Source organism: Pyxicephalus adspersus, chromosome 10, assembly GCF_032062135.1.
Source record: "Pyxicephalus adspersus chromosome 10, UCB_Pads_2.0, whole genome shotgun sequence".
NCBI lineage: Eukaryota > Metazoa > Chordata > Amphibia > Anura > Pyxicephalidae > Pyxicephalus > Pyxicephalus adspersus.
Genome location: NC_092867.1, coordinates 7,994,597 through 8,021,089, shown reverse-complemented (window position 1 = coordinate 8,021,089; position 26,493 = coordinate 7,994,597). Strand labels below are relative to the sequence as shown.

The window sequence follows — 26,493 nt, the reverse complement described above, 5'->3', positions numbered from 1 at the left end:
CTCTCTTCACTATTTCACATTCCCTTTTACCCTCATACCCCCTCTGCCTTCCCAACTTACTATCTCTTCCTCTTTCTCCCCCAACCCCAACCTTTTAATCTTAGGCATAACTATTATCTTCAGAACCCCAAGGGACAAAGGCTCATCTAAAACTGATGGCGAGATAGATAGGTGGAAAGGAAAAGAGTTGGTAGAAGAATATAAGATGGAAAGGTAAGGCAGAAAAAAGAGAAAGAAAGGTGGGAAAGAGAAGGAGAAAAAAGTGGGTTAAATAGAAAACAGAGAAATATAGAATAAAGAAAAGAAGAATGAGATAAAAAGGTGAGAAGGAGGAAAAAGAGAAAAGAGGAGGATGAGGCAGGAAGGTGAGAAATATAAGAGAAAATAATTAGATAGAAAGGTGGCTGGGGAGAGAGAGGGGTGGGGAAAAAGACAAGATAAAAAAGTAGGAAAGAGAAAAAGGAGAAGAGAGTGAGATAGAAAGGTGAGAAGAAAAAGAAAGTTAGGAGAACAGGGTGAAATGAGAGGTGAAAGAGAGAGAGAGAGTTGGAAGAAGAGAATGATATAGATAGGTGATGAAAAAAGAGAACATGGTGGGAAGGAATAGGAACATAGGAGAAGAGGTTGAGATGGGAAGGTGAGAAGGAAGAAAAAGAGATAAGTCAGACAGAAAGGTGAGAAAGAGATATGGAAAAATGACATAGAAAGGTGGCTTAGGAGAAAGAGGGTGAAAAAAAGAGGACAAAATAAAAGAGTGAGAAAGAGAAAAAGGAGAAGAGAGTGAGATAGAAAGAGGAGGTTAGGGGAAGAGGGTGAAATGAGAGCGAGAAAGAATGATACAGAAAGGTGATAAAAAAGTTGAAGTTGGTGAGATTGAATGGTGAGAAGGAATAAGGAGAGAGGAGAAAAGGGTGGAATGAAAAAGTGAGACGGAGAAGAAAGTGAGATGAGAAGAGAGAAATAGAAGAAGAGGATGAGATAGAAAGGTGAAATGGAAGAATGGGATAGAAAAGTGAGAAGAGAGAAAGAGATAGTAAAAGAGAACAAGATGAAGATAGTGAGATTTATAGGAAATAGATAGGCGAAGAGAAAGAGATAATAAGGTAAGAATAGAGAACTTGATGATGATTGTGAAATATAAAGATTAAAAGGCAAAGACTGAACTGAGGAATGTAATAAGGTGAAAATGCAAATTGAAGAAAATACAGAATTTAGGTAATGGCATCTATCATTGATTGTAAGACCGCTTTATGCCCAAGTCTTACCTTTACCACTCCGTAGAAGATGTAAATTAATATTTCAGGCTAACAGGCAATGAAGAAATTGATTGTTTTTTCATGTTAAATTTACACAACTGGTATCATATCTCAGTAACTTCCTTCCTGCTGGTTTTTTCTTAAGTCATTTTGTTATGTAAACAAGTAGATAGTAATCCAGATAAGTAAAACAGTTTGTGTAATACAGTAAAATGTCTCCTGAAATGCATTGATAGGTAATTGTCCAATCAGTTGTCTTTCATTTTTGTTAGAAAAGAAGGGAAAAATGGACAAATCTCAGAGCACCAATCAAAAAATGTGATTTTGTGATGCTTCGGGGTGGCACGGGTGACATCACAATACCTGCCAGGTATGAGCTGGGAGTTTGCAATCCTAGGATGGAGTGCTTTACCTTACAGGGGGGTGTAGGTGGAGGGGGCATAGGGTGCCAAGAGCTCCTAGAAATATTTTGGACATCCAATACAATGTGCAATTAAGTAGTTAATTTTCGCACATGTAGCTTTGTATACTTGGTGCCTTATAATTGCAATACTGATGTAAAGATTACTGAAGGTCTTTCTTTCTCTTTGACTTATCTTCTATATGTTTGATACCATTTCATTACAGGCTTGTGGGACACTGAAAAGCCAATTGGATCCCTCTACTCCCTGACCCAGAGCACCCTAAGTTTGACACTCCGTGGGGTATTGGTTACCCAACCCCTTAAGAAATGATTGGTGAAACAAAAATATGTGATTTTTGAATATTGTTCAAGCTACTATATTACAATTTTAATGTTTTGTACAGTTTACTTTTGCTTGTTTTTTACGTTATACATTGAACACCTGCTGTATTGAGCCTGTAATTTTATGTAATTTTGTATTTTTATGCTGCACTTTTCTTTTACTAATTTCAATTAACACAAATGAACCCATAAATATAGGTTTGTGAAAAACCTTTGTCCTGATCCTCCACTTTCTTGCAGACTGGCCATAGTCAAATAGAAAGTTTATTTACTTTATATTTCAATTTACTAGGCTGGCAAAGTTACAAAAAGTCTCCCAAAAAAAGGTACAAAACTAAGACATACATATGCAAACAGTATTCAAATTAAATGAATTTACAGAAAAAAATACAATATATATCTTCTGTACTTGGGTTTGAATGGAATGTGCAATTCAAACCCTTTAGATATGACCAAGATTTGATCACAGATCTCAAATGTATACCTTACAGATCCCAGTGGATGTGTCACCACTGCCTATCCAGTTGGATAAATGGGGTTGGCTGCTACTTCTTACCCATCCATCACAGGTATATAATCATAAGTGTGTTGGATTCTTTATTAAAAACCTGTGAGTATGAATAATGGTTTCAGCTGTTTTCATGTTATCTCTAGACACCAAACACTTTTTTTTACCCCCAGTAAAACCAGCACCAGTGTCAAAGATCCAAATTCTTAATATTTACTAGAATAAAACTAGCATGTTTAGAGTCTATAGCTGGCCATGTGCTGTTAGATGTTTTTATTAGACTCCAAATGTAATAATAACATTAATTCTAACAACATTTAAAAATAATGGTGCTCTTGATCAATAGTTGATTGAAATTTTGAAGTGCACATTGATGAGGAATGTCTATTCTTTTGTTGATCACAGCAGATTCATATAGTTAGTAAGGTTGAAAAAAGACATAAGTCCATCAAGTTCAACCACCAGGGATATAAACATATCATATAAAACTCTATATACATAGTTGATCCAGAGGACGGCAAAAAAAAACCATGGTACATTTTGCTCCTACAAGAAAAAAAAATATATCCTGATTCCATGAGGCTATTAGATTTTCCCTAGATCAGCAGTCTCTGTTATCTTTACTTTAGAACTTTAATTCCTTTAAAGAAGTTGCTGAACCAACTTCCTGGGGGAGCCGATTCCACAGTTTTACAGACCTTACAGTAAAGAATCCCTTCCTTATCTGGAGCTTAAACTTCTTTTCCTCCAGACGCAAAGAGCGCCCCCTTGTGCTTTGTAATGATCTCAATGTGAATAATCAGGAAGCGAGTTCTCTATATGGACCATTTATATATTTATACAGGGTGATCATATCCCCCCTTATACGTCTCTTCTCAAGGGAGAATAGATTCAGTTCAGCTAATCTCTCCTCATAGCTGAGCTCCTCCATTCCTTTTATTAGTTTAGTTGCCCTTCTCTGCACTCTCTCCAATTCCACAATATTCTAAAACTGGACTGCATATTCCAAATGGGGCATAACTATCAGGTTTGCATTAAAAGACATAAATTGAAATAAGTAAAATGTTACCAGATTTTTTTCTTTTACTATTGTTTTTTTTTTTAATCTTAATTTAGTTGTAGAAACATACAGGGAGATAATATCAGAACAACAGATGATACCGCAAGTTTCAGAAGTCCTTATATCTTAAACATATATCTATAAATGCTTGTAGAGACGGAACTGGGCAGCTTTTTCTTTATTAAAGGGTATGTGAAACAAACAATCCATTTTTATTATCTTTGCAGAAGTTATTTTCTATTTTCATTTATTTACATAAAATTATTTATGTAAATAAATAAATTATTTATTTATTTACAATACATAATTTTCTTGTGTTTCTACTCTGAAAGGGAAGGAAAAGTGGCTTTTATAGATTGATAATATTGAAGTGATTAGTGTAAGCACAACTAAAGTATTTTTTTTGTTTTGTTTTATACATTCTGAAGTTGCATAATGACAGTATTACATAAATGTGTTCTTGCATCTTCTGTTGTATCCATATGCCCTCTTGGAGAGTCTGCTACACCAATGATGCAGATCACAGGGCAGAATTGGGAAATTACATATTGGGCCTGATTTATTAAAGCTCTCCAAGACTGCAGAAGATACACATTCATCAGCAAATCTGGGTGATCCTGCAAACCTGGAATGAATCTGGTCCAGGATTGAATACATTTGGTAACAAATAGCAAATTACTTCTATGAAATCCATTCTAGGTCGGCTGGATCACCCAGCTTCACCGATGAAAGTGTATCCTCTGCAGACTCAATAAATCAGGCTCACTGACTTTTAAAGTTTATTTTGCCCTAGAAGTAAATCCTGGATCAGTCACGTCATCCACCAATGTACATTTCTTGTCAATCATGGCGACCTGATGCTTGATGATGTTTACCTATTGAAGACCTGACAGATCCCTTATCTATAGTAATAATGCATAGAATCCTGAGTCTCTTTGTTGACCGAATGTATCAGTCATTGCAATGACACCAGAGAACACTGATTTGGCTGATGGAAATGAATGCAGAAATTGTCAGGACATAATACAGCTAAATCACTTTTTCTTATTTTTTGTAACATGAGGAAACCCATGAAATAACTTTCTGGGAACCCCGGCTATAAATTAGGGAACCCAGCTATTACTAAATCCACAGCTCACAGTACATTAGTGTGGTGATCAGTGGGAAGAATCCCCCTTACATTGGGAAGAATATCACCCTTACAGATAGCCAAAAAGAGAATTGGTCTCACTTAAACTGACTTGAGAGGAGCAAATTACTCATTGCAACCTCTGGAGGAACCCTGGTTGAGAAACATTAAGCTAAATATTGCATAATCTGCAGGCACTTCCACAGAAATTCTCTATTAGTGCTGAAATGTACTTTCAATGCAAAAATGATTCTATGAAAATGAGCCACTAGTCATCTAGTTTTCATGAACATTTAGTTTTGCATTTAAAAATTTGATTTAATTATTATTGTCATAATATCACTGTGAGGGGAGGGGGTGCTGATTAGAGCACAGCAGGGGGCATGTGGGACTATTGGAGGACACAGTTCAAAAATATGACTTTTAATAAAAGCAGAAAACTCTGTAAACTTTAATTTAACTCAAAATAATGTAAAGGTTTGCTGGCATGGGGAAAGGGTATTTTAAAACTCTGTTCATGTTTTAAAATATGCATTTCTGTAAATGGGCCCGCCATGTATATAAAAAACTAATTTTTTCTTTTTTAAGTTTTGCATAGAATAGAGATGCATTGGGACTGTTGGGTTTTCATTGCTTATTGTGTGTTGTATTTGTTTTATTTCATTGCCAAAAGTCTTCAATTGTCAGCAGAACTTTTTCCAATGTGGACTAAGGTTTCAGTGACAACAGTTTTTGCAGGATTTGGACCATGAATACTAGTTAAGTATCAGTATAAATGTCCATCTCGCACCATTATTTATTCTAAGACAAGAAGGCTCCACACATGGATATTTGCTCTTGCGGTATGAGATAATTCCTGTCCGGTCTTTTTTAAATGTGTTTTCCATGAGATTGCGAAGAGACTGTCCTAATTTGCTCTTCATATCTTTCCCCATAAAAATGTAAAGTATTGGGTTGATATAACTAATAAAGTGAGCCAAAGCCTGGGCTGGATGATTTAGAAGAAACCACAAGTTCATTGTTTATGTATAGCAACAACATTGCCATTATGTGGAATGGAGCCCAGAAAAGAAAGAATACCACTATTGTGACAAAGGCTACACCAGTAATTTTTTTCGGTTTTTTTTTTTTTCGTTTTTTTTTTTTTAAAGGCAAGGTGGATGTAACAGGTACAGATGATTATGAAAGAAATCAGAAATCCAAAAACTATTTGAGTCAGAGTGATGGGAGCCATATTTATTCATATAGATACACTGAGTTCTATTATTGGTAATGGCTATTGTTCGATAGATAGCAGCTGGTAGACTCATTACAATGGACACAACTCAGAGAACAAAACAGATGATCCACGCTGTCCATAAATGGCGGTGATTTTTGGCCCACACACAGCAGACCACCAAGATATATCTGTGAACACTGATGGCTACCAAGGTGTAGATGCTGGTGAACATATTGAGAATGAGGATGAAGGGTAAAATCTTGCACAAAGCCTTTCCAAATAGCCAACAAGAATAAAAAAATATTAAATAGGATGAGTTGGACAAATGAGCAACAGATAATGTTGGCCAGTGCAAGGGTGCTCACTCTGCGATAGATAGGAGAAGAGATTGAGACAAAAAAGGAGCGGAAGATAGAAGAAGAGGTTGAAATTGAAATCTGAAGAGGTGGGTGAAGAGCATGGGATAGGTAAGAAGAAAGAAGGAGACAGAAGAAAAGAATTTGACTGAAAGGTGAGAAAAGGAAATAAAAAAAAGGGCGAAATGGAAAGGTGAGAAGTGATAAAGAGATAGGAGAAGAGAACGAGAGGAAAGTGAAATTGACAGGTCAGAAGGAATATAGTGGTAGAAGAAAAGAAATAAATAAGGTAAGCAGAGAGAAATAGGAAAAGATGGTATAATATAATGATGGGAAGGAAAGAGTGAGATTGGATAAGAAGAGGAGGAAGAAGTTGAAAAAAATGCAGAACACAGGTAATGGAATCTATCAGTAGTTGTATGACCACTTCATGTCCAAGTCTTACCTTCACCAGTCTGTAGAAAATCTAGAGAAATATTTCACACTAAAAGGCATTGAAGATATTGATTTCTTTTTTTTTCAACTAAGTTTACACAACTGTTATCAAATCTCACCAACTTTTCTTAATTGGATAAGAAAATATATTTTTCATCTACAGTAGACCACATAAGTAAAACAGATCATGCAATGAAAGTCTCCTAAAATGCTAGATATGACCAAGATTTATTGGCAGATCTCAAGTTTATGTCTTACAGATCTCAGTGGATTAGCCTCCACTTTGGATTATCCAGTTGGATAAATGGTGCTGGCTGCTGCTTCTTACCCAATCATTACAGGTTAGATCTTGGTAGATACTTATAACTGTGCTGATACCTATATATTAAATTATATATTATATGATTATTATTAAACAGTATTTATATAGTGCCAACATATTAGGCGGCACTGTACATTAAATAGAGGTTGCAAATGACAGACACAGACAGTGACACAGGAGAACGAGAGGACCCTGCCCTGAAGAGCTTACAATCTAAGAAGTGGGAAAGCAGCATACAATAAGATTAAAAACCTAGGTGAAGGAGTAATGGATTGGTTGGTTTTCTGTAAAAAACAAAACTGTTGTTTTACCCCTAGCAAATCAAGTAGCAGGGCCAATGACCCAAATTATTAATATCTATCAAATCGACTAAGATAAAGCTAACATGACTGGAATCTATAGCTGGTCATATGCTGATAGATGTTTATAGGTACTAAATTGGTTAGTAACATTAAATCTAACAAAAATATATTCAAAACTATTGATCAATGCTTGATGGAAATTTCAGATTGCACATTGATGAGAAGTGCCCATTCTTTTGTTGATCAAACTTGAGCAGATTCAATCACTATCTGGAATTAAAGTTTGCAATAAAAAAACATAAGTGGAAAAAAGCAACGTGTTAACAATTTTTTTTCCTTTTACTATTTATTTTTTTAATTTTCATTTCAGTAGTAGAATGGCCGCTTATATTGGTTGTCAATAGTAGAAAAGTCCTGTAACATTGGTGGTCAATAGAAGAGTTGAAATGGTGGTCAGTAGTAATAGTTCCCCATTACATTGGCAGTCAGTCGACCCCGGGACATTGGTGGTCAGTAGTATATTTATTCCCTTACATTTGTGATCAGTAGTAGAAGATGTGGTTACCTTACTGGCTATTAGTAGAATGATTGCCTTACATTTGTGTTCAGTTGAAGAGCACTCTTACATTGGTAGTCAATTTTAGAGTGGCCCTCTTACATTAGCTGTCCGTATTGGGAGGGAGAGGTAACATTAGTCGTCCCTAGTGTCAGGGCCCTGTTACATTGGTCATCCGTAGCGGGAAGGCCCCGTTACATTGGTCGTCTGTAGTGGGAGCGCCCCGTTACATTGGTCGTCCATAGTGGAAGGGCTCTGTTACATGGTGGTCAGTAGTAGGATGATCCCCTTACATTTGTGATCATTAGAGGAAGGACCCTTTTTATTTTGGTAGTCAACAAAATGTCCACCATATTTGGTTTCCTGTGGGGGAAGACCATGTTACAAAAAAATAAATGGAACCACTACATCTAATGTAATCCATTATGTGCTTGCTCATTGACCTACCATATTCTGCGGTACTTATCTTTTCTGGATAACATCTGTATGAGTCATAGTTCGGTAGAAGTGTGACCACATCACCAAGCATGGATGTACAGAAGAAAAGATTTGTATCTTGTACCACTAACAGAGATATAGATAGGATTACAAAATGCAAGGAATAAACACATATTGAAGTAAAAAGCATTGAGACATACACATTGGCACATACCAGTTTGGTGGTAACAAGGAATTTGCTTAACCTAAAGCTTCCTAGTAGGTGATGATGAAAAAACAAACATTGCTATTCTAAAAGCTGCAGAATAGTTGGCGCTACTTTCATTCACACAAATATAAGCACCACAACTATTACAGAATAAAAGTGGAACTTAGACATTTTATCTCTCCTTAGTCTACTTCTGTTTTTTTTTCAAAACACTTCAATAAATATAAACCTTAAATACTTCTTGCACAATGATGTGAAATCTATGAATATATGATTCACTCACACTAGAAATCATGAGGTGTCAATGCTGACTGAATACAGCTATATTTAGTTACATAGTTAGTCAGGTTGGAAAAAGACATAATTCCATCAAATTTAACCACTAGGGAAATAAACATATCTCAGATTTAAAACCCTGTAGACATAGTTGATCCAGAGGAAGGCAGAAAAAAACCCTGGTACAATTTTCTCCAACAGGGGAAAAACATTCCTCCCCGATTTCATGATCTGATGTTCCCTAGATCAGCAGTCTCTGTTATCTTTACTTTTGAACTTTAATCCCCAGTTATATTCTGTGCTTCTAGAAATCATCCAGCTTTTTCTTAAAGCAATCTATAGTAGTTGCTGAAACTACTTCCCGAGGGAGCCGATTCCACATTTTCACAGACCTTACAGTGAAGAATCCCTTCCTTATCCGGAGATTAAACTTCTTTTCTTACAGCCACGGAGAGTGCCCTCTTGTTCTTTGTAATTATCCTAAAGTGAATAATTAGGAAGAGGGTCTTTTACTGGAACCCGACTTAAAGAAAAACTCCACAAGTTATCACACTGAGAGGATGTTGGGGTTGCAAGGATTGAGGGTAGTAGTCTTCTTTTTCACCCCTCCTAGACTAAACAAGCTTTTAACCCTTGCTTTTTAAAGTGTGGGGGCCACAAACTATGTATATATAAAGGCTGACCAGAGTTTAGGAAACAAACATTTATAGTGAGCCCTATTTGATTCATATACACCAACCATTCTCCTCCAGTATTCTACAGAACATTATGCTACTATTAAAAGTTGCTAGTGGTTGCTTAATCTGTGGCTGAATGGTGCCCACATATGATCTTGCCTGCTCAGTTACATTGCCAAACCAGCAGCATGACATAAATGATCTTTGTAGATGTCCCGGATAATGGCATTTTGACCACCGAGTTTTTTTTTAACTTACCCTCGTTTGTGCAAGACCTGAAAATAATTTTAGTAGCTCCGCCTAATAAGGTTGAAAAGGGCTGATTTAGAATGACCAATTTTACAATGTACTGAAGTGGCATTAATCCTTGCAGCAGAAAGCTCCTAGCTCAATGTCCCTTCTGCAGTCACACAGACATATACAGCCTGATTTATTAAAACTCTCCAAGGTTGTAGAGGGCACACGTTCATCAGTGAACCTGTATGATCCAGCAAACCTGCAATGTATTTCTTAAAAGTCATTTTCTATTTGTTAGTAAATGTTTTTAATCCTGGACCACATCCATTCCAGGTTTGCTGGATCACCCAGCTTCTGATGAACGTGTATCTTCTCCACCCTTGGAGAGCTTTAATTAATTAGGCCCATTGAATTAGTTGGATCCTTATGATGTCAGAAGTAGAATATGCACCCTTAAGTACCCTTAAGAAGTAGAATATGCAACCTTGGTCTTCACTACACCTAGATTGTAAGTTCTTCAGGGTAGGGTCCTCTCCTTAGCCTGTATCACTGTCTGTCATTTGAAACCCCTATTTAATATACAGCACTGCATATTATGTTGGTGTTATATAAATCATGTTTATTATTAATAATAATTATAATGTGATGTGGAAATGCATGGGGACGGTGGCTTACTGAGACAAACTTACACTTAGCATCTCATAGCCCATACTAAGGACCCCCTGACCATCACATCTATATGGGCTTGTTGGTCATCTCATTACAAAGCATTGCCATTAATATGGAGTTGATCTCTCTTTGGGGCTTTAACTTCCACCATTCTTCTAAAAAGAATTTTCACTGGATTTTGGAGAGTGCCTGTAGGATTGTGGGCCCGTTTAGCCATAAAATAGGATCATATACTCATGGTGGATGAAGTTCAATAGGTTTAAGGTCAGGGATCTGTGAAGACCACCTAAGTGTTTCCACATCAGACACATCAAACCTTATCTTTATGGAGCTGTTTTTGTGCACCTCAATACAACTGAAAGGTGTTCACATACTTTTGGTTCACGTGTGCAGCTCAGCAGTGCTTGACGGGATACTTGCTGCATCCCACCTTCCCCTGCGGCTGCAGGAACACAACTTGAGTTAGGCATATGCTCTACTTCCAATCACTTGATATTATTGATTGATAATTGATCAGGCAAGGTGCTTTTTCAAAACATTTTTCATGATTTAAAATATGCAATCGAGAGATATATATGTCATAGATTTATTTTTTGCTTCCTCATTGATATTTGTTATCCAGATAATCTGTTCATTTACTTTCAAAAGAAAAATCAGCACTTCATCAGTATCTATTATTAGACTCTGCAACACTCATTTCTTGGAAGGGTAGTAAAATATAGGACCTTGAAGTTCCGATGAACCAACAGTCAATGCCTGTCAGGGATCTGTGTCAGCAGGGTTGCATTCTAGCACATGGGATTTGCATTTCTACACAAGTCTATGGGTAGGCAAAACATGTCAGAAGGAGGTCAAATACACCAATCAATGAGGTGTAAATGCTATGGACATACGTAATGAGAACATTGGAATGGAGCTCCCTATAAAGTGTTACCATATCCCTACAGATAAACAATGGAATTGATCTCTCTCTCTACAAACTTAGTACTCAATCCCTGGGAATTCCACTTTATAAAGGATTGGTTTGCTGATCTGCCCTACAAGAAATGCCCACCAGACTTAGCCTGGGCAATTGCACACTCATGGTGCTACTTGACTGCAAACATTAAGCAAGAATAAAACTATTCCTTGATTTATTTCTAATTCCCTGAAGAAGCATTACATCTGCGAAACGCACTGGGCAAGCTGAGTGCAATTGTATTGTATCGATCTGCAAATAGTCTATGAAGAGTGGAGTTCCATTTTTGAAGTTTTTACAATCCAAGTAATTTGATTATAATGACACAAGCTTAAAGTGCCCTTCTGCCTTCACATTGCACTTTTGCACCCTATATCAGGAAAATGCATACAAGATTTTGACACATTGGTAGCTCAATCCTGATAGACTGTATGGATTTATTTTTTGTGATATATTTTTGACTAATGAAGGTTTCATATAAATGTGAATAATAGAGTAATTCGTTATAAAAGGTATTTATTAACATACAGTTACCATGAAAATTCCATCTTTACATGCCTCACCTTTACTCACATCTGACCTCTACTATGGGCATAAGCCCAAAACCCGTTGGGACAAATGCCCTTTTGCCTTCAAATTGGTCGGAATTTCTAGTGACTTTATTGGTAGCTCAGTCCTGATAGACAGTAGAAAATATACACAACTGATAGAAATCACTGCTGGCATTGCATAATTGCGGTGGGATCCCTATATTACAGTTTTTAGACATGTGCATCCTTGCCCCTGCCATTTCTATGGTGCTACCCAGGTTTCTCTTCTCTTTGCAACTGAACCCCAGTGGTGACAGTGTAACCTAGTGGTAGTTGTAGCCAACACTGGGCCTTGTGCCCAACTGATTTAAGGTCCCAAGGATGGAGGAGGGTCTGGGGACCTCGTGTAGTTGCACACTTTGCACATCCCCATGTCCGCCCCTGGTCTGACCTTTGCCCTGTGTTTTTTACATAAATGTATTTGGACCTTAGTGCCATGATTCTACTACCCTATGTTGGTCAACTTCATAGTTTAGGAGACACGTCACCCTATTGATGATTTTGTTTTATCTAAATGTCCAAATAGGGTTTGCACTGTGTTGAGGGGCTTTTGGCTTCAGAATAAACACTCCTGGGATCATTCAGAATTTGTTGCCAGTTGCATTTGACCCATAGCAGGCATTCATTTGGCCTGCTATTAGCTGGTTTAGCATTACCTTAAAATGTTATAAGTATGCAAAACCATCTTGAAGCAAACAAAAGCCCGCCAACATGGGCCCTTAAGAAGGCTGCAGCAGCTGGTGCTTTGTATTCTTGGTGACCCACAATGGACAACAAAACGAGGCAAGGCACTGTCATTGTACAGTGTGCCAAACTGGTAAAAATATCTGCAATTTCCTCTAAATGGAACAGTAGACCAGTCAATGCATTGTAAAGATGTTCTAACTGTCCATTGTTGCAGGAAACTAAGAAAGAGAAGAAGAGATAATAACTATTTACTACAGTCTTAGTTTATGATTCCAGTAAATTAGCTAATTATGAGCAGATAGAACAAACTTATTTTGATATGAATAAACTAGTGTATTTTTAAAATACATTCACCTATCCCCATTCTGTCACATGCACCACCATATTCTCATTCATTGTTTTGATGTTCAAATTGGATGGACCATCTTAGTTGGCCAGGACAGGACAATGGGAACACTCACCTGTCCTATTCTGTCACATGCACAACCATCTTCTCCCTTCTCATTGTTTCTATCTTTGGACCATTCAGTCCTGGCAGCTGCAAGGGAAGCTAGGATGCGGTGGGTATCATGGTTTCCTAAGCTGAACTGTGTTTGCAGACTCTTGCAGACTTTTCTTTATTGCTGTAAGGTACTTACCTGGCCGGTGAGCCCGTGGTGTCCTCCAGGATTGCGGGCAGTTTTGGAGAGAGTGCTGCAGCAGGCAACGTGGCCGAGGCTAGTAGCGCATCCCTCTGCTCCGGCGGAGGGGTCCAAACGACATCCCCAGCATCCCTATGGACCTGGACCTAGGGGTCTTGTTGAAAGAGGTGCGCCACCAGGTGTGCCTCTTGCACCCCCCAGGGGGAAGGCAGTTGGCTGCCTCGCCGCGGGGCGGGACAAATTTAGTTTGGCCCAGGTGATTCAGAGAATTGTTTCCCCAATCAAATAGCGCCAGGTGGTGCAAGGTTATTGGGCACTCTGCCCATTTAATCAGACCCTGTCCAATTCACCATTGCCCGTTGTAACCTCTGTATAACAATGTGCCTGTTAAACCCCTGTTCATCACCAGCTTGGACTTACCTCCAGTGACCCAGTCTGATATTTGACCTTGTATGAACTCTGCCTGCCCTGTCCTCGGATTTGTTCCTAACTATGCCTCTGCCTCACCCACCTGTACCTCACATTATTCGGACTGACCTTTGTGCATGGACCTTGGCTTTGTTTCTAAATTTCGTAATAAAACTAGTTAAAATGATTCCTGGTGTTGGTAGTGGTTAGTGTGCCCGAGCGCATTACAATTGCCTATTAATGTATATATTTAGATAGACATTAATAGGAAGTCCTGTTGTCATTTTGTCCTGAGTGACCTTCCGGCAATAATATTTGAGTCTGTGACCCAGAACAAGAATGCAGATAAGGAATAAATTATAAAAATATGCATCTGCATTTGTCCCAGGCCAGTAACTCAGAAAATTCTGCGGTCAGTAGGTCAGCAAATAAACTAACATTATCAATATCTGCTTTTGCAGATCCATTACAAGCTGTACTAGAACTATTGCAAAATTATTTTCTTTTGAAACAGCAAAACTTATACAAACCTAAGAGCTCCTCCAGGTGGACATAATCGGCACTGCCCTCCTCTGATGGCTTTGCTTTATCTGCAAGAATGAATGTGTGGTTTATGCATTGTAGTCAAATGTTAAAAATATTCTAATTTACGGAAGGGGGAGAAGTAGATAAGTAACCAACCAGAATGCATTTCAGATGGAGAAAACCCAGAAAATCCTATGGAGAGCATACAAACTCCATGCAGATAGTGTCCTTGCCAGGATTCAAACCTGGCACTGTAAAGCCATAGTGCTACCCACTTAGTCACGTTGCTCATCTTTACCAATGTATCCCTATAATAAAGCAGAATTACACCAAATAAAAAAAAATGCGAGCAGTTTATTGCAGAAAGAACCAGCGATGTTCCTTGTGCAATAAAACAAACTATTTACAATCTTCTCTATAATGTACACCAAGTTGCCCATGTGTAGATCCATGTATCATCCCAGCATGGATGGCTCCTGGGGACTCATGCCCATATGCGGGAGTTTTATCATTCCTGTCTGACCAATCAAGACGGCCGGAGATCCAGGACCTGGAAGAGGAGCGAAGATGCCGACGTTGGTAGGTATGTGGTATGTTTATTTTCTAATTTATTATCTCTTACTTATATACTTAGGAAGAAAGCAATTGTGAAAAAGAAGCCAAGAATAAAATGATGCATTTGTTTCCTTTGCTGCTACTTTCCTGCAACCTCTTCTGGTCAGCATGGTATTTCTCGGGGTGATATCCTAATGGTGACCATAGTGGACCATGCCAGTGTAATGTGTATTGGTACAAGGCTGGGTGACATCACAGAAGCATGGGCATGGTAGGATCGCCATGCTGTATTTTAAAACAAGCTGCAGTTTTTTTTATTATTAAATCAATTTAGAAGTTACATTGTCACACTGCGGCTTAAGACATCCCTCTTCTTTATAGTTTCCCATTACCCTGTACTCCTATCCTTTAAAAACACCCACATTACCTTGTACCCCTATCCTTATAGCCCCTCCACATTACCGGTGTAACTTTATCTTTGTAGTCCCCACATTACCCTATAACATCATATTTATAGCCCCTCCACATTTCACTACATCCCTACTCTTCCACTGTTTCTGTATTACACTGTACCCCATTCCCTCCATCATTTCCACATTACATTGTCCCTCTCTCATCATAGCCCCCACATTACTCTTCACCCATACTGATTCCAACCCACAATAAACTTCACTCCTTTTCCTCAGAGCCTCCACATTAGACTGAACCATTCTCCCTATAGTCTCCACATTACATTGCACCCCTCCCTACATAGCCTGTACCCCTATCCTTATAGCCAACCCATCACTCTGTCCCGCTATTCTTATAGCCACCCCATTACCCTGTACTCTTATCCTCATACCCCTATTCTTATAGCCACCCCATCACCCTGCACCCCTATCCTTATAACACCCCCATTACCCTGCAGCCCTATCCTTATAACACCCCCCATTACCCTGCATCCCTATTCTTATAGCACCCTGTACCCATTAGTCTCATCACCCTGTACCCTTATTGTTACATATCACCCACATGACTCTGTACCCTTATCTTTACAGCCCCCAATGTTTATACCCTTGCACCCCTCTCCCTATTGAGCAGCACCACCTACCCCTGCAGTCCCCACATTACACTTCTCCTCTCTTTCCCATCTTGATCACGTGGTCTAGCCTCGCGCTTCCCCAGAGGTGACGTCACGCGCTGTCCCCGAAGCAGCCACAGCCGCAGCTAATTTTTTTCCCTTATCTCAAGGTCCGTCACGTGACTACGCGCCTTGACAGCGGACCGGCGCCCGGATGCTGTCTCCATGGTGACGGGCGGAAGTCGGTCTGTCAGCTGGTTCAGTCGGGCTCAGTGAAGATGGCGGCGGAGGCTGAGTACGAGTCTGTGCTATGTGTGAAGCCCGAAATCAGCGTGTACCGCATTCCGCCGCGGGCCTCCAACCGGGGGTACAGGTAAGCAGGTGTAGGAGACACAAATACCGTGCGTTAACTTGTTTGGTAAAATCCCCCCAGCTGACTGTTATCTGTTCACACACAGGGCCTCTGACTGGAAGCTGGACCAGCCTGACTGGACTGGGAGGATGAGACTGACATCCAAAGGGAAGGTGGCCTACATCAAGTTGGAGGACAAGGTGACAGGTACTCTTCACCAGCCTTGGCTTTAGGACTTTGTTAATGGGAAGATGATTGGATGTCGTTTTATACATTATTACACATATATATTTATTTATATTAATAATGCAGGCTGCTGGACTTCCCACATGTGAACACGTGACCAATTAAAACCTGGCATCAGTCATAGCCCCATTGACATATTGATGTGTTTGTTGCCCATTACAACCAATCAGCAGTAGGCTGTCATTTCTGCATTAAAAAATAAAAGATGGAACCTGATTGGCTGACAATGATCACAAGATTCATGTTGGTAAATGCTGAATCCTAGGTCATGTGACAGTTGAGGACCAATCGCTTTTTTTCATTTTACACTGCATGAGGTCCTTCTTAGTGTGTTTATGTCACAGCCTTTGTTATGTGCTTAGGTAAGTATATTGTGATTGATAAGGAATTTAAAAAAAAAAAATATGGGTTATAGGGTGAGCGAGACCCGGATTTGGACTTTGAAGGAACCCAGGGTTCCATATTTGATTTTCAAATACAGAAATGGCAGCTGGCTGCTGATTGGTTGGCATCGGCAATAAAATATATGTCACTGAGGAATATAGTACAGGTAGTTCCTGGGTTACATACGACATAGGGTCTGTAGGTTTGTTCTTGAGTTAAGTATGTATGTCGGAACAGGTACATTATTTTAATAAATGCAATTAGGACAGAGGTTTGTTTCAACATAATTCCTGGCAGTGTGGTGTCAGTTACTGTATAAAATCTTCACTGTGGGTTAATCACAAAAATGTAGCCTAGACATTCATTACCTTCTGAAGCAAGCTGTGCTTTGATATGCAAAAAGAAAAGACTGCTGGGTTTGTCCTTGTCATTAAAGAGTTACAAGAGGCTGCAGAAAGAGCTCGGTCCTTAAGATCCCCAACAGCCCTAGCTGTGTTTAGCTAAAGATTCCTTCTGCAAGTCATGCAAACATAAACGAGCAGGGAATCCCTGTTCATATCTGACAATTGTCTGTATGTCAGGTGTCCTTAACTTGAGGACTACCTGTATTAACAATTATAAAGCAGTGACAGATTCTGTGGTAGAAAAGGCTTTTAGGTCTTGATTGCCACAGCTTAATGGGAGCGCAGAGCCTCCCGGGATACCTACATCATGCATCCCGGGAGGCTCTGGCTGCTCCTTCTGCGCATGCCCTAATATCGGGCATGTGCAGAAGGGACATATTTTCCACCAAGGGGAAAGGGATGCCGATCTCGTGTATTCACAGTGAGATCGGCTCTCCATTTTCTTTTTTCCCTTCACAGCGGCTACGTCACCCAACCTCCCACATGTGCAGTGCGAAATCAGGTGATGAAAAAAGTAGACAACAGAAGATGGCGGTGCCCGGCTCTTCCCCCGCCCCGGGACGAAGAGGAATCCCAGGGCGATGCAAGACCGGATTGTGGGAAGGACCAGCCCCATCGAGGGATCTGGGGGATTAAAGGTAAGTGTCATTTTTTTATTTTTAGTTTAGTTCCGCTTTAATTTAAAGCCAAACTAAACTCCCATTGTTCAGGGTAAGGCTCTCTGCTGTGCTGGGTCCAGAATCCTTTGTCACTTCGTTTATTGCCTTTTCAGCCAATGGATGATCACCGATGATGTAACACCTACATGTGCACAAGTTGCATTTTTCTCAACATGCCGAGATATGATATAAACTGCACAACATATGTTCCATGCAGTGTACAATTAAGACGAAAGTAAATCACAAAGAGCCAGAAAAAAAAACACAACAGGAATCAATAGTAATGTGGTCAAATAGAAAGCATACCCCCCTTATTCTGTTGTTACCGGGGCGAGTTTCACTTATTAGACGATTTCCATTCATATCCTGTAACAGTTCACAAATGTTGTATTTACCATCATGCTGGTGCTTATTAAAAAAGCAGCCGCATGGCAGCACCACATTAATATGGCACAGCAAATGTGCTCTGCAGTGTATTGGCTTCCGATCTCTGCAGTCACATGGCACTCTCTGCGGTACTAACAGAATGAACTATGGGGGTCTTTGCTGGTAACAAAAGGGCTTGATTATATAGAAATATTTAGATATTAAATATTAGCCCAATATCTGTAAGGCAAGGTTCATAATTGCGGTGAGTTTACAGCTGGCTGGCTCTAGGAACTGCTGCCTCTGGGAGAGGCTACATGGTATCGTCTCTCTGCTACAGCTCCATAGGGAATGAATGGGGGCAGCAGTATCAAATCTGCACATTCTGCGGTGAGAGTGTTTGAGCGGCTGGCAAGGTGCCAGCCACGGGGAGCCGCATGGCATCACAGAGGTAGCTCTGAACCCGCTCTCAATGAGCCCAAAGGATCCCAAACCTGGAAGAAAACCCAGCAAAGCTGTCAGCAAATTAAAAGGTGACTTCATTTTCACCTTAGGATGTGTCGTTAGGGCAGCCCCAATTAGTAAAACTAATGGAAGGTTCTGGAATCTCCTGATGTCTGTTTTGTCAATGTATGGTGGTTGAATGAGTGCGTACAGTAAATGTGATGCCATGTCTGTGAATACATGTATAAACAAATATTTGCTGTATTAGTAAATCTCACCAATGATGTTTATTTTATCTATCAGGGGAACTCTTTGCTCAGGCACCCGTAGACCAATTTCCAGGTATTGCTGTGGAAACTGTGACTGACTCGAGCCGCTACTTTGTGATTAGAATTCAAGATGGAAATGGTAAGAGAAATGATAAAATGGTATAAAGGTGAACCCGACATTTCAAAGTAGCAAAGACACCCCTAAGTGTTGGCATATGCCTTGAAAGCAGAACTTGGGTCTGCCCAAAAATGTACACCCCTCACCTCTAAGTCATATGCTGAATATTTTTTTCAGTTTGTCTTGTAGGGAATGTTATTACACAGTATTTTTACTATTACACAGTATTTATAAAGAGCAGACATATTACGCAGCTCTGTACAAAGTCCATAGTCATGTCACTATCTGTCCCTAGTCATATGCCATTAATACAATCTAAGGTCCATTTGAGGGGAAGCCAATTAACCTAACTGCATGTTTTTAGAATGTGTGGAGAAAACCCACGCAAACGCGGGGAGAACCTGCAAACTCCATGCAGATAGTGTCATGGCTGAGATTCAAACCTGGAACCTAGCACTGCAATGTCCAGAGTACTAACCACTAGAGCCACTGTGCTGCCCATGGAAGATACAGAAGATATATTTTCCCTAATATGTGGTCCCAACTGTTCTGGATGTATCAACCAGACCCCAAAGCTAGACTAAAACCAGACATGCCGTGCCCCTGATAACCCTAATCACTTACAATGCAGGGCTATTGGCTACCCCAATGTATACGATGACAAAGTCAAGGACCAACCCACATTTTGGAGCACCGGTTTTGGTGGTATCTTTGGTTATGATCCGCAATCATCCACATCCACTGCTTATGGTAGATGAAGGAATCTAAATAATTGTTTTTAACTGTTTATTTCCTTTAAACCACCAGGGAGAAGTGCGTTTATCGGTATTGGCTTCTCTGATCGGGGGGATGCATTTGACTTCAATGTATCATTACAGGATCATTTCAAGTAAGTGCAAGACTCCCCAGATGACTTTTCCAGTTTTTTGGGGCAATAGTGTGTGTGTGTGTGTGTGTGTGTGTGTGTGTGTAAAATATATATATATATATATATATATATATATATATATATATATATACACGCTTATTATGCTGTTTCTCCCTCTCACTGAGCTATTGTGTACAGGTACTTCTGAAGGCTGACCCCAGGTCAGAATTAGTTACATGCACCACTTCCATTTAAAAATACCTGATGTACATTATAAAAAAAAATAAATGTATTTTATATCTGCCTGGAGTTTAGATTGAAGGTTTTGTTTTAAATGTCTTCCCAAAATAGATGGGTAAAGCAGGAAACAGAGCTGTCCAAAGAGCCCCAGGGACAGGACAATCACCCCAAGCTGGATTTGGGTTTCAAAGAGGGGCAGACAATCAAGCTGAATATTGGGGTATGATCATTTCACTTTATTATAAATATATTTACCACGCTACAAAGCCCAAATATTTGTCTGTTTTTTTTTTTTCTTCTTAGAACATGAAGAAGAAGGATGGGTCATGTAAACCTCGAGGCGGGGCTGGCTCTGGTGGAATTGGTCTGCTTCCACCCCCTCCTGGTGGTAAAATCCCAGCACCCACTACCCCTTCAGTACCTGTTGCTAACCATGTGACTCCTCCACCTATACAGCCCAGCAACCCCCCCACCAGCCCAGGTATGGCATATGATTCTGAGCAAGCACACAGAGCTGCATTGTTCATTATAATTAATTAAGATTTTTTTACTTTTATTTACTTTAATTACTTTAATACACTGTCTGCAGGGGGATGACGTGACAGCTTTGTGTCCCTGCTGGGTCTGCAGGGGGATGACGTGACAGCTTTGTGTCCCTGCTGGGTCTGCGGGGGGATGACGTGTTCTGGGTCTGTGGAGGGATGACGTGACAGCTTTGTGTCTCTGCTGGGGCTAAGGGGGATGACGTGACAGCTTTGTGTCTCTGCTGGGGCTAAGGGGGATGACGTGATAGCTTTGTGTCCCTGCTGGGTCTGCGGGGCGGGGGGGTGACGTGACAGCTTTGTGTTTCTGCTGGGGCTGCAGGGGGATGACGTTACAGCTTTGTGTTTCTGCTGGGGCTGCTGACATCACATCCAAGATGCCAGCCCCAGCAGTCTCAGGGCTTTTGGATAAATGGTCTAGTGACAGGGTCTGTTTAACTTGGATTTAAACCCAATGACAATGTAATTGCCAAACCAGAAATGTGGTGATGGCATCATTTTCTCTATTATTTTTTTTTCACCTGGTAATTATGCTGGTATCACACTTCCTCAGAGTGGCAACACATTTTTACCTGTGCTGTATGTATAAAGAAGCAGTGTTGTCTCTCCCACTTTGTACAAACTCCACGTTATCTCCATTACATAGAAGGCAATTACTTTGTAGTTTACAGAAGATAGCTTACAAAAGAAAGAAAGCCAATTATTTCCAGTCTGGCATTCCTTGCACAGAAAGATGCCAGGACACTAGGTTTCTCATAGGATCAATAGGTATTCTCTGTACTTGCAGAAAATGGTCATGCTTTTGCAGCCTCCACATCTAAGGACTAGCAAGCTGCAATATATCATATTTTGGGTTTATATATACACTTGTAAAGAATCACTTCCCATTATTCCAGTTACTTTTTGTTTAGTTTTGGCAGCCTGATCTCCATATTGGCAGTGGAGCAGCGTGGTATATTTACTTGACTCACCACCATAATGTGTTCTCTTTCTTCTCAGATATTCTTCTAGATTTGGGTTCCCCGCTTCCAGCACCTAAAGCCACTGCCCCTGCCCCATCAGCGGATCTGTGGGGTGATTTCAGTACCGCCAGCAGGTGAGAACAAAAGATGATCTGAGTACTCAAAGAAATTAATTTGACATCAGACACCACTAATAATACTGGCAGCCCTAAGATTTGATTGGGGCTACCAAATTTTATATATATATATATATATATACAGTGCTCAACCCAGAAATTTTTTTGAGCCGAGTGGCAGTCCCTGTATTGTGACCCAACTTTTCAGTAGCTACCCAAAAACAGCCGGGTGGTTACTGAAAGTGTGCCCAGCTAAAAGTGGCTGGGAAAAACACTAAATATATAAAATATGGCAGCACAAAATAATATATGCGCTTCCAGGAGGAAAGAGAGGAATGGGCAGAAAGGGTGGCCTAGTATTTTTTCTTAAAGTTGAACTCCTGGGAAATGTGTAAACTGTCTTTAAAAGCCCCCCCCGACCCATTGCAGGCCCGTTCTTGTTCAGAGTACTAATAAAAGGCAATACGTATCATGATAAAGGTCTGAACCATAAAGTAACTTTATCACTTGATCCCCCTGTTGCCTCCTCTTACCTCCATGTTCTGTGATCTCCCTTACAGTGCTGGACTGCTGGTCCTGCATTGTATGGGATGAGTTTACCTTAACTGTAGCAGAGAAAAGTAAGGACAACAGCCCTGCCGTGCTGTCTGCCAGAGCTCAGTATATCCCAGAACTGGATGGATAAAAATACTGATCCTTTTGGCAGGTAAACCAGCTTCCATGAATGTATGACAAGTATATATTTAGCTGTGTGCCTGGGGTTCAAGTTTAACTTGTCTCTTTTCCAACAAGCAATGCACTTGTAGTGTTCACTTCCCTTTCTTTAATATGTGAGAGGGCTATGGATTTGATAACTCTGATTTCCAATACATTGCATTGGTGCAAAATACCAAACCCATCTAATGGTTAGTAGTACTTGGCCATAAGCCAAATCCCATCCAATCTGAGCCATCAAAATTAGTCCATCTATGGTCTCTTTAAAACAAATTCTTCTTTTAAAATCATTTATTTCTATTTTATGCTAGCTTAGCAGCAGTAATTGGTCTGTATTATAGAAAGCTCTTTCTTACTGCACAGATCGGAAGAAACACTCGGTACACCAGTTTTGATGTAACAATGAACAATTTACACAGTATTTGCTTTTCCCGGGGTTCAGATTTAAGTAGAACATTTATGATTGGGCTTATCCTGAATCTGAACATTCAGTCCGCAGGCAGGCATCATTTATTAGTACAATCTTGTTACCATAAGAAATGCATTCATGGAATGTCAGCCAAAGTCTCTGTTCTATCATCCATGCTGTGTCTGGGGTGGAGAGACCCCTGTTTATAGACATACCGCACATTCTTTTTACCTTCTGCACTCCCATAGATTTGTGTATTTAATGTCCAAACACGATAAGTCAGTTATATATTTGGTCATCTTTTCCCTTCCGTTTACCATTCTTACCACTTAAGTTTATAAACAGATCTTGATTTCAACTATAACAACATTCCTCCGAACACAGGTCATAATGCTGAACATTGCGCCTGAGGCATGTCCCAAATAATGAGCTTTTCTCCATATACAGACACAGATAAATTCTGGTGTTATAGGAGTGATGGGTATGGGTATATGTAAATCTACACCCTGGGTTTGTATTTGGGATTCGATTTCAGCTTTATTTTCATAAATCAAGGTCGGCTTGTTGTCCCCAAGCTCTTTGGGTGGTATGCTGGGATTTGTAGCTCCCTTGCGGTTAGCAGATGCTCCTTTCTGATTGATGGTGCTGGGACAATATAGTCTGGCTTGGTATATGTGAACACTGACAACCAAATTGTGTTTGCATTGCCTTTGCAACTCATTTGACATTTTCCTATTTCTGTAAATGGTGAGGTGGAAAATCTGAACTCCGGGCACAAAAATTGTTTAGTTAAATATAATCCTAAAGCATAATAAACCGACTGTTCCATCGCAGGCCACAACCATCTTCCTTCTTTTCTTCCTCAAGACGATCTTTGATTGGCCTTGTTGGGATGATGTAACTCCTGTGCAGGTGCTGGGACTTTATTCATACTCAGCATTTGCATGGGAAGCTGGGATTGCTGGGTTTCCCTGCCAATCAACTCTGAGCTGCGCATGTGCAGCTCGGCAAAATTTGACCACTGAGATGGCGATCAGGCAGGTAAGAACTGTTATTGTAGAAGGGATATCCCCTGATCCTTTCTGCTATAACCACCTGCCTGACTTGCCCATATTAAAAGGGGGTCTTTGGCCACAACTGGACTTAAACCCACCTTCTGTGTACCAAATGCCTTTGCAGCCCTGAAGTTAACTTAAAGTAGCAATGAGTGATATGATTACTGTGCAAAGAGCAGAGTAGTGGGAGGGGCCCATCACTCCAACCACTACAGAAGGGGGCGGAGACCAGACCACTCACTCTAGGACAGGTCTAAAAACACCTCCCCTTTTCCTCATCACCATGACATAGTGAAGACAGAGGACACAAGTCAAGTGGTAACCAACACTTGCTGGCACAATGATTGTTTCCCTCCTGTGTTATTCTTTGTCCTTTTATTGCTTCTCTGCTTGTTCTTTTCTCTAAATCATTAACCTTTGCTCTGTCTCTTTTCTGTCCAGCAGTCTGTCCTCTCAGGCTCCGCAGTCTTCTAGCTGGGTTCAGTTTTAACTGCTGCTGCTGCTGGGACTCTTCCTTCCCCCCCCTCTCCCGGAGTTCAGACAGTCCTCCGCACCGCCAATGACTGCGGCCGCTCCGTCAAACGTATCATTGTGATGTCGTTGCATTATCGGGCTGTTTGGGAACCCCGAGGGGACTGCGTGTTGTGCATTTCATTCCCACTTCTGCCCCTGCAGTGTTCATGCTCAGACCCCTGCCTGCACCATCTGTTTCGTTGTCATCGTGCTCCTGTCTGTCCCCCACTCGTGGCTACATTTCGCACTCTCTGTTTATCATTCCAAGCACCCTGAGGCCGCCCGCATGCAGGGTATTGTGTACAGAATATGTCATGGTAGGTGTGATGCTCACATCATGCTTTTAGTGAAAAGGATAGCTTGATGGTAAGACCCTAACTACACACAGCAATGGTGGACGTCTGCAGTTATCACACCGATTGTATATAGAAGCAGAACCCTATGATATGTGTGACTGGTGAGGTCCAATCGCTGCTGACAAGAAAACTCAGTGGCTGCCATTTTTAATAGCACATCACCAATGACTGCAGACCGCTCAGCAATTACCTGAGTAGTTTGGTCTTATAGCTGCCCCATTCATGGAAATGTACTAAGAAATATGGAAGCTATCACTGCTGACCTCTTCTGAAAATGCTAGTAAAGCATAAATGCCTTAAAAGCCCAACTCCTGGCTACAATAATATTTTTTCCAAACGTACCTCTAGTGTTATTTGATGATAAAAAAAAAATTAGATGCCAACTCCTGCAGTACTTCATTTTTGCCACAAGATGTCATGCAGGTTGAATGATATCCAGCCTCATGAAACCCAGTAGGTTGACGCTGTTGTGTGCAGGGCATCAATGCTCCTCCCTCTTAGAGGGCACAACCACGGCTCTCTTCATTCACATGTACTGGTGCAGGAAGGTGTACCGGCAGCTTGTCTCCTGTCCACTTTCTGCATCAATGCAATCTTCACAGTGAGGTTGTGGTGTGCTGACCGCTTCCTCTTGCCAAAGAGAGACCATCTTGTGGCGGCTCCAATGAATACCACTTACTGCTGCCAAAGAATCAGTGATCAAAAATCTGGCAAGGTATTAGCCGTGAGGAGCTGGGCGAGATTGCTCGATGCCCTAAGGACCACCCAGCCTGCAGAAGAGGTAAATATAAGGAGCACTCCGCATTGTCATGTGGCCGGCCTGAAGCCTTTTGAAAATGGTAAGCATGATAGCTAAAGTCAGGAATTGGACTTTTATCATCAACCTGTAACAAGCAAACAGCAGGTGAAGTCCTAAACTGAGTTCTTGTTCCGGTGTCATGTCAGAATACTTTGGAAGCGTTGGCTCACCGGGACAGCTCAGCAGCTGGCGTTTTCAGAAGTCAGGTTCAGCAGTGGCGGCCTGCATGTTCCCCAGGTTTCCTTTTCGCACACAGCATCCATTTTTATTTCTTATTGTCTGGACAGAAGTCAGCACATTGTTATCATTCATATATGGAAAATGTTCATTTAAAGAGCAGTTGTGACTTTCATGCTATATGTGAAGATAAAAAATGTCACTCGGGCTTATTAACCTATCACTAAGTGCAGCCATTATTCAGTGCAACCAATCAGGATTGATTCTTCCAATCAAAGGCAAGAAAGTTTATTCACTAAATGAATTGTAATGTATTGTTATTGTTCTGTAACTTGGCCATAAAGTTTACAACCTGATTATTCAATCTGCTGAATTTATGGTGAATTGTACAGACAGATCAGGTTGTGTGAATGATTGAATAGATAAGCTGTTTTGTTTTTTTACATCTTGTAACAATTCTGCAATCTTATGCAATTTTTTTCCATAGCAGCCAATGAAATTGTAGTAATAGAAGTTTTGTGTGTGAGTGGTGATCTTGCAAGTTTTTCTTTTTCTTAAGGAGACTCTGACACTTTTACCATCCAGCGCTTATTCGCCCACCCTAAACATTCACCTATCTGCACCAAAACCTTACCCTGGGTAAACTAGCAAAAGCTTACTTGGGTGAATGACAGTAAATCTAA

The 26,493-nt window shown here is 40.4% G+C and overlaps 1 protein-coding gene across 4 annotated transcripts in view; it reads left to right on the top strand.

Moving 5' to 3' along the window:
• Window positions 1–15,942: 15,942 nt before the first annotated feature.
• NECAP1 (NECAP endocytosis associated 1) overlaps window positions 15,943–26,493 on the top strand; it is a 37,735-nt gene continuing 27,184 nt past the window's right edge. The window contains exons 1-8 of one of the 4 annotated variants that reach the window (XM_072424296.1): window positions 15,944–16,190; window positions 16,276–16,376; window positions 18,976–19,080; window positions 19,867–19,948; window positions 20,279–20,387; window positions 20,471–20,648; window positions 21,709–21,805; window positions 24,410–26,319. In XM_072424296.1, the coding sequence (XP_072280397.1) occupies window positions 16,096–16,190; window positions 16,276–16,376; window positions 18,976–19,080; window positions 19,867–19,948; window positions 20,279–20,387; window positions 20,471–20,648; window positions 21,709–21,805; window positions 24,410–24,455 (813 nt within the window). In that variant the 5' untranslated portion in view covers window positions 15,944–16,095 and the 3' untranslated portion in view covers window positions 24,456–26,319. Of the gene's footprint in view, window positions 16,191–16,275; window positions 16,377–18,975; window positions 19,081–19,866; window positions 19,949–20,278; window positions 20,388–20,470; window positions 20,649–21,708; window positions 21,806–24,406; window positions 26,320–26,493 lie in introns of those variants that run through there. The other 3 variants (XM_072424294.1, XM_072424295.1, XM_072424297.1) reach the window with 3 other exon arrangements.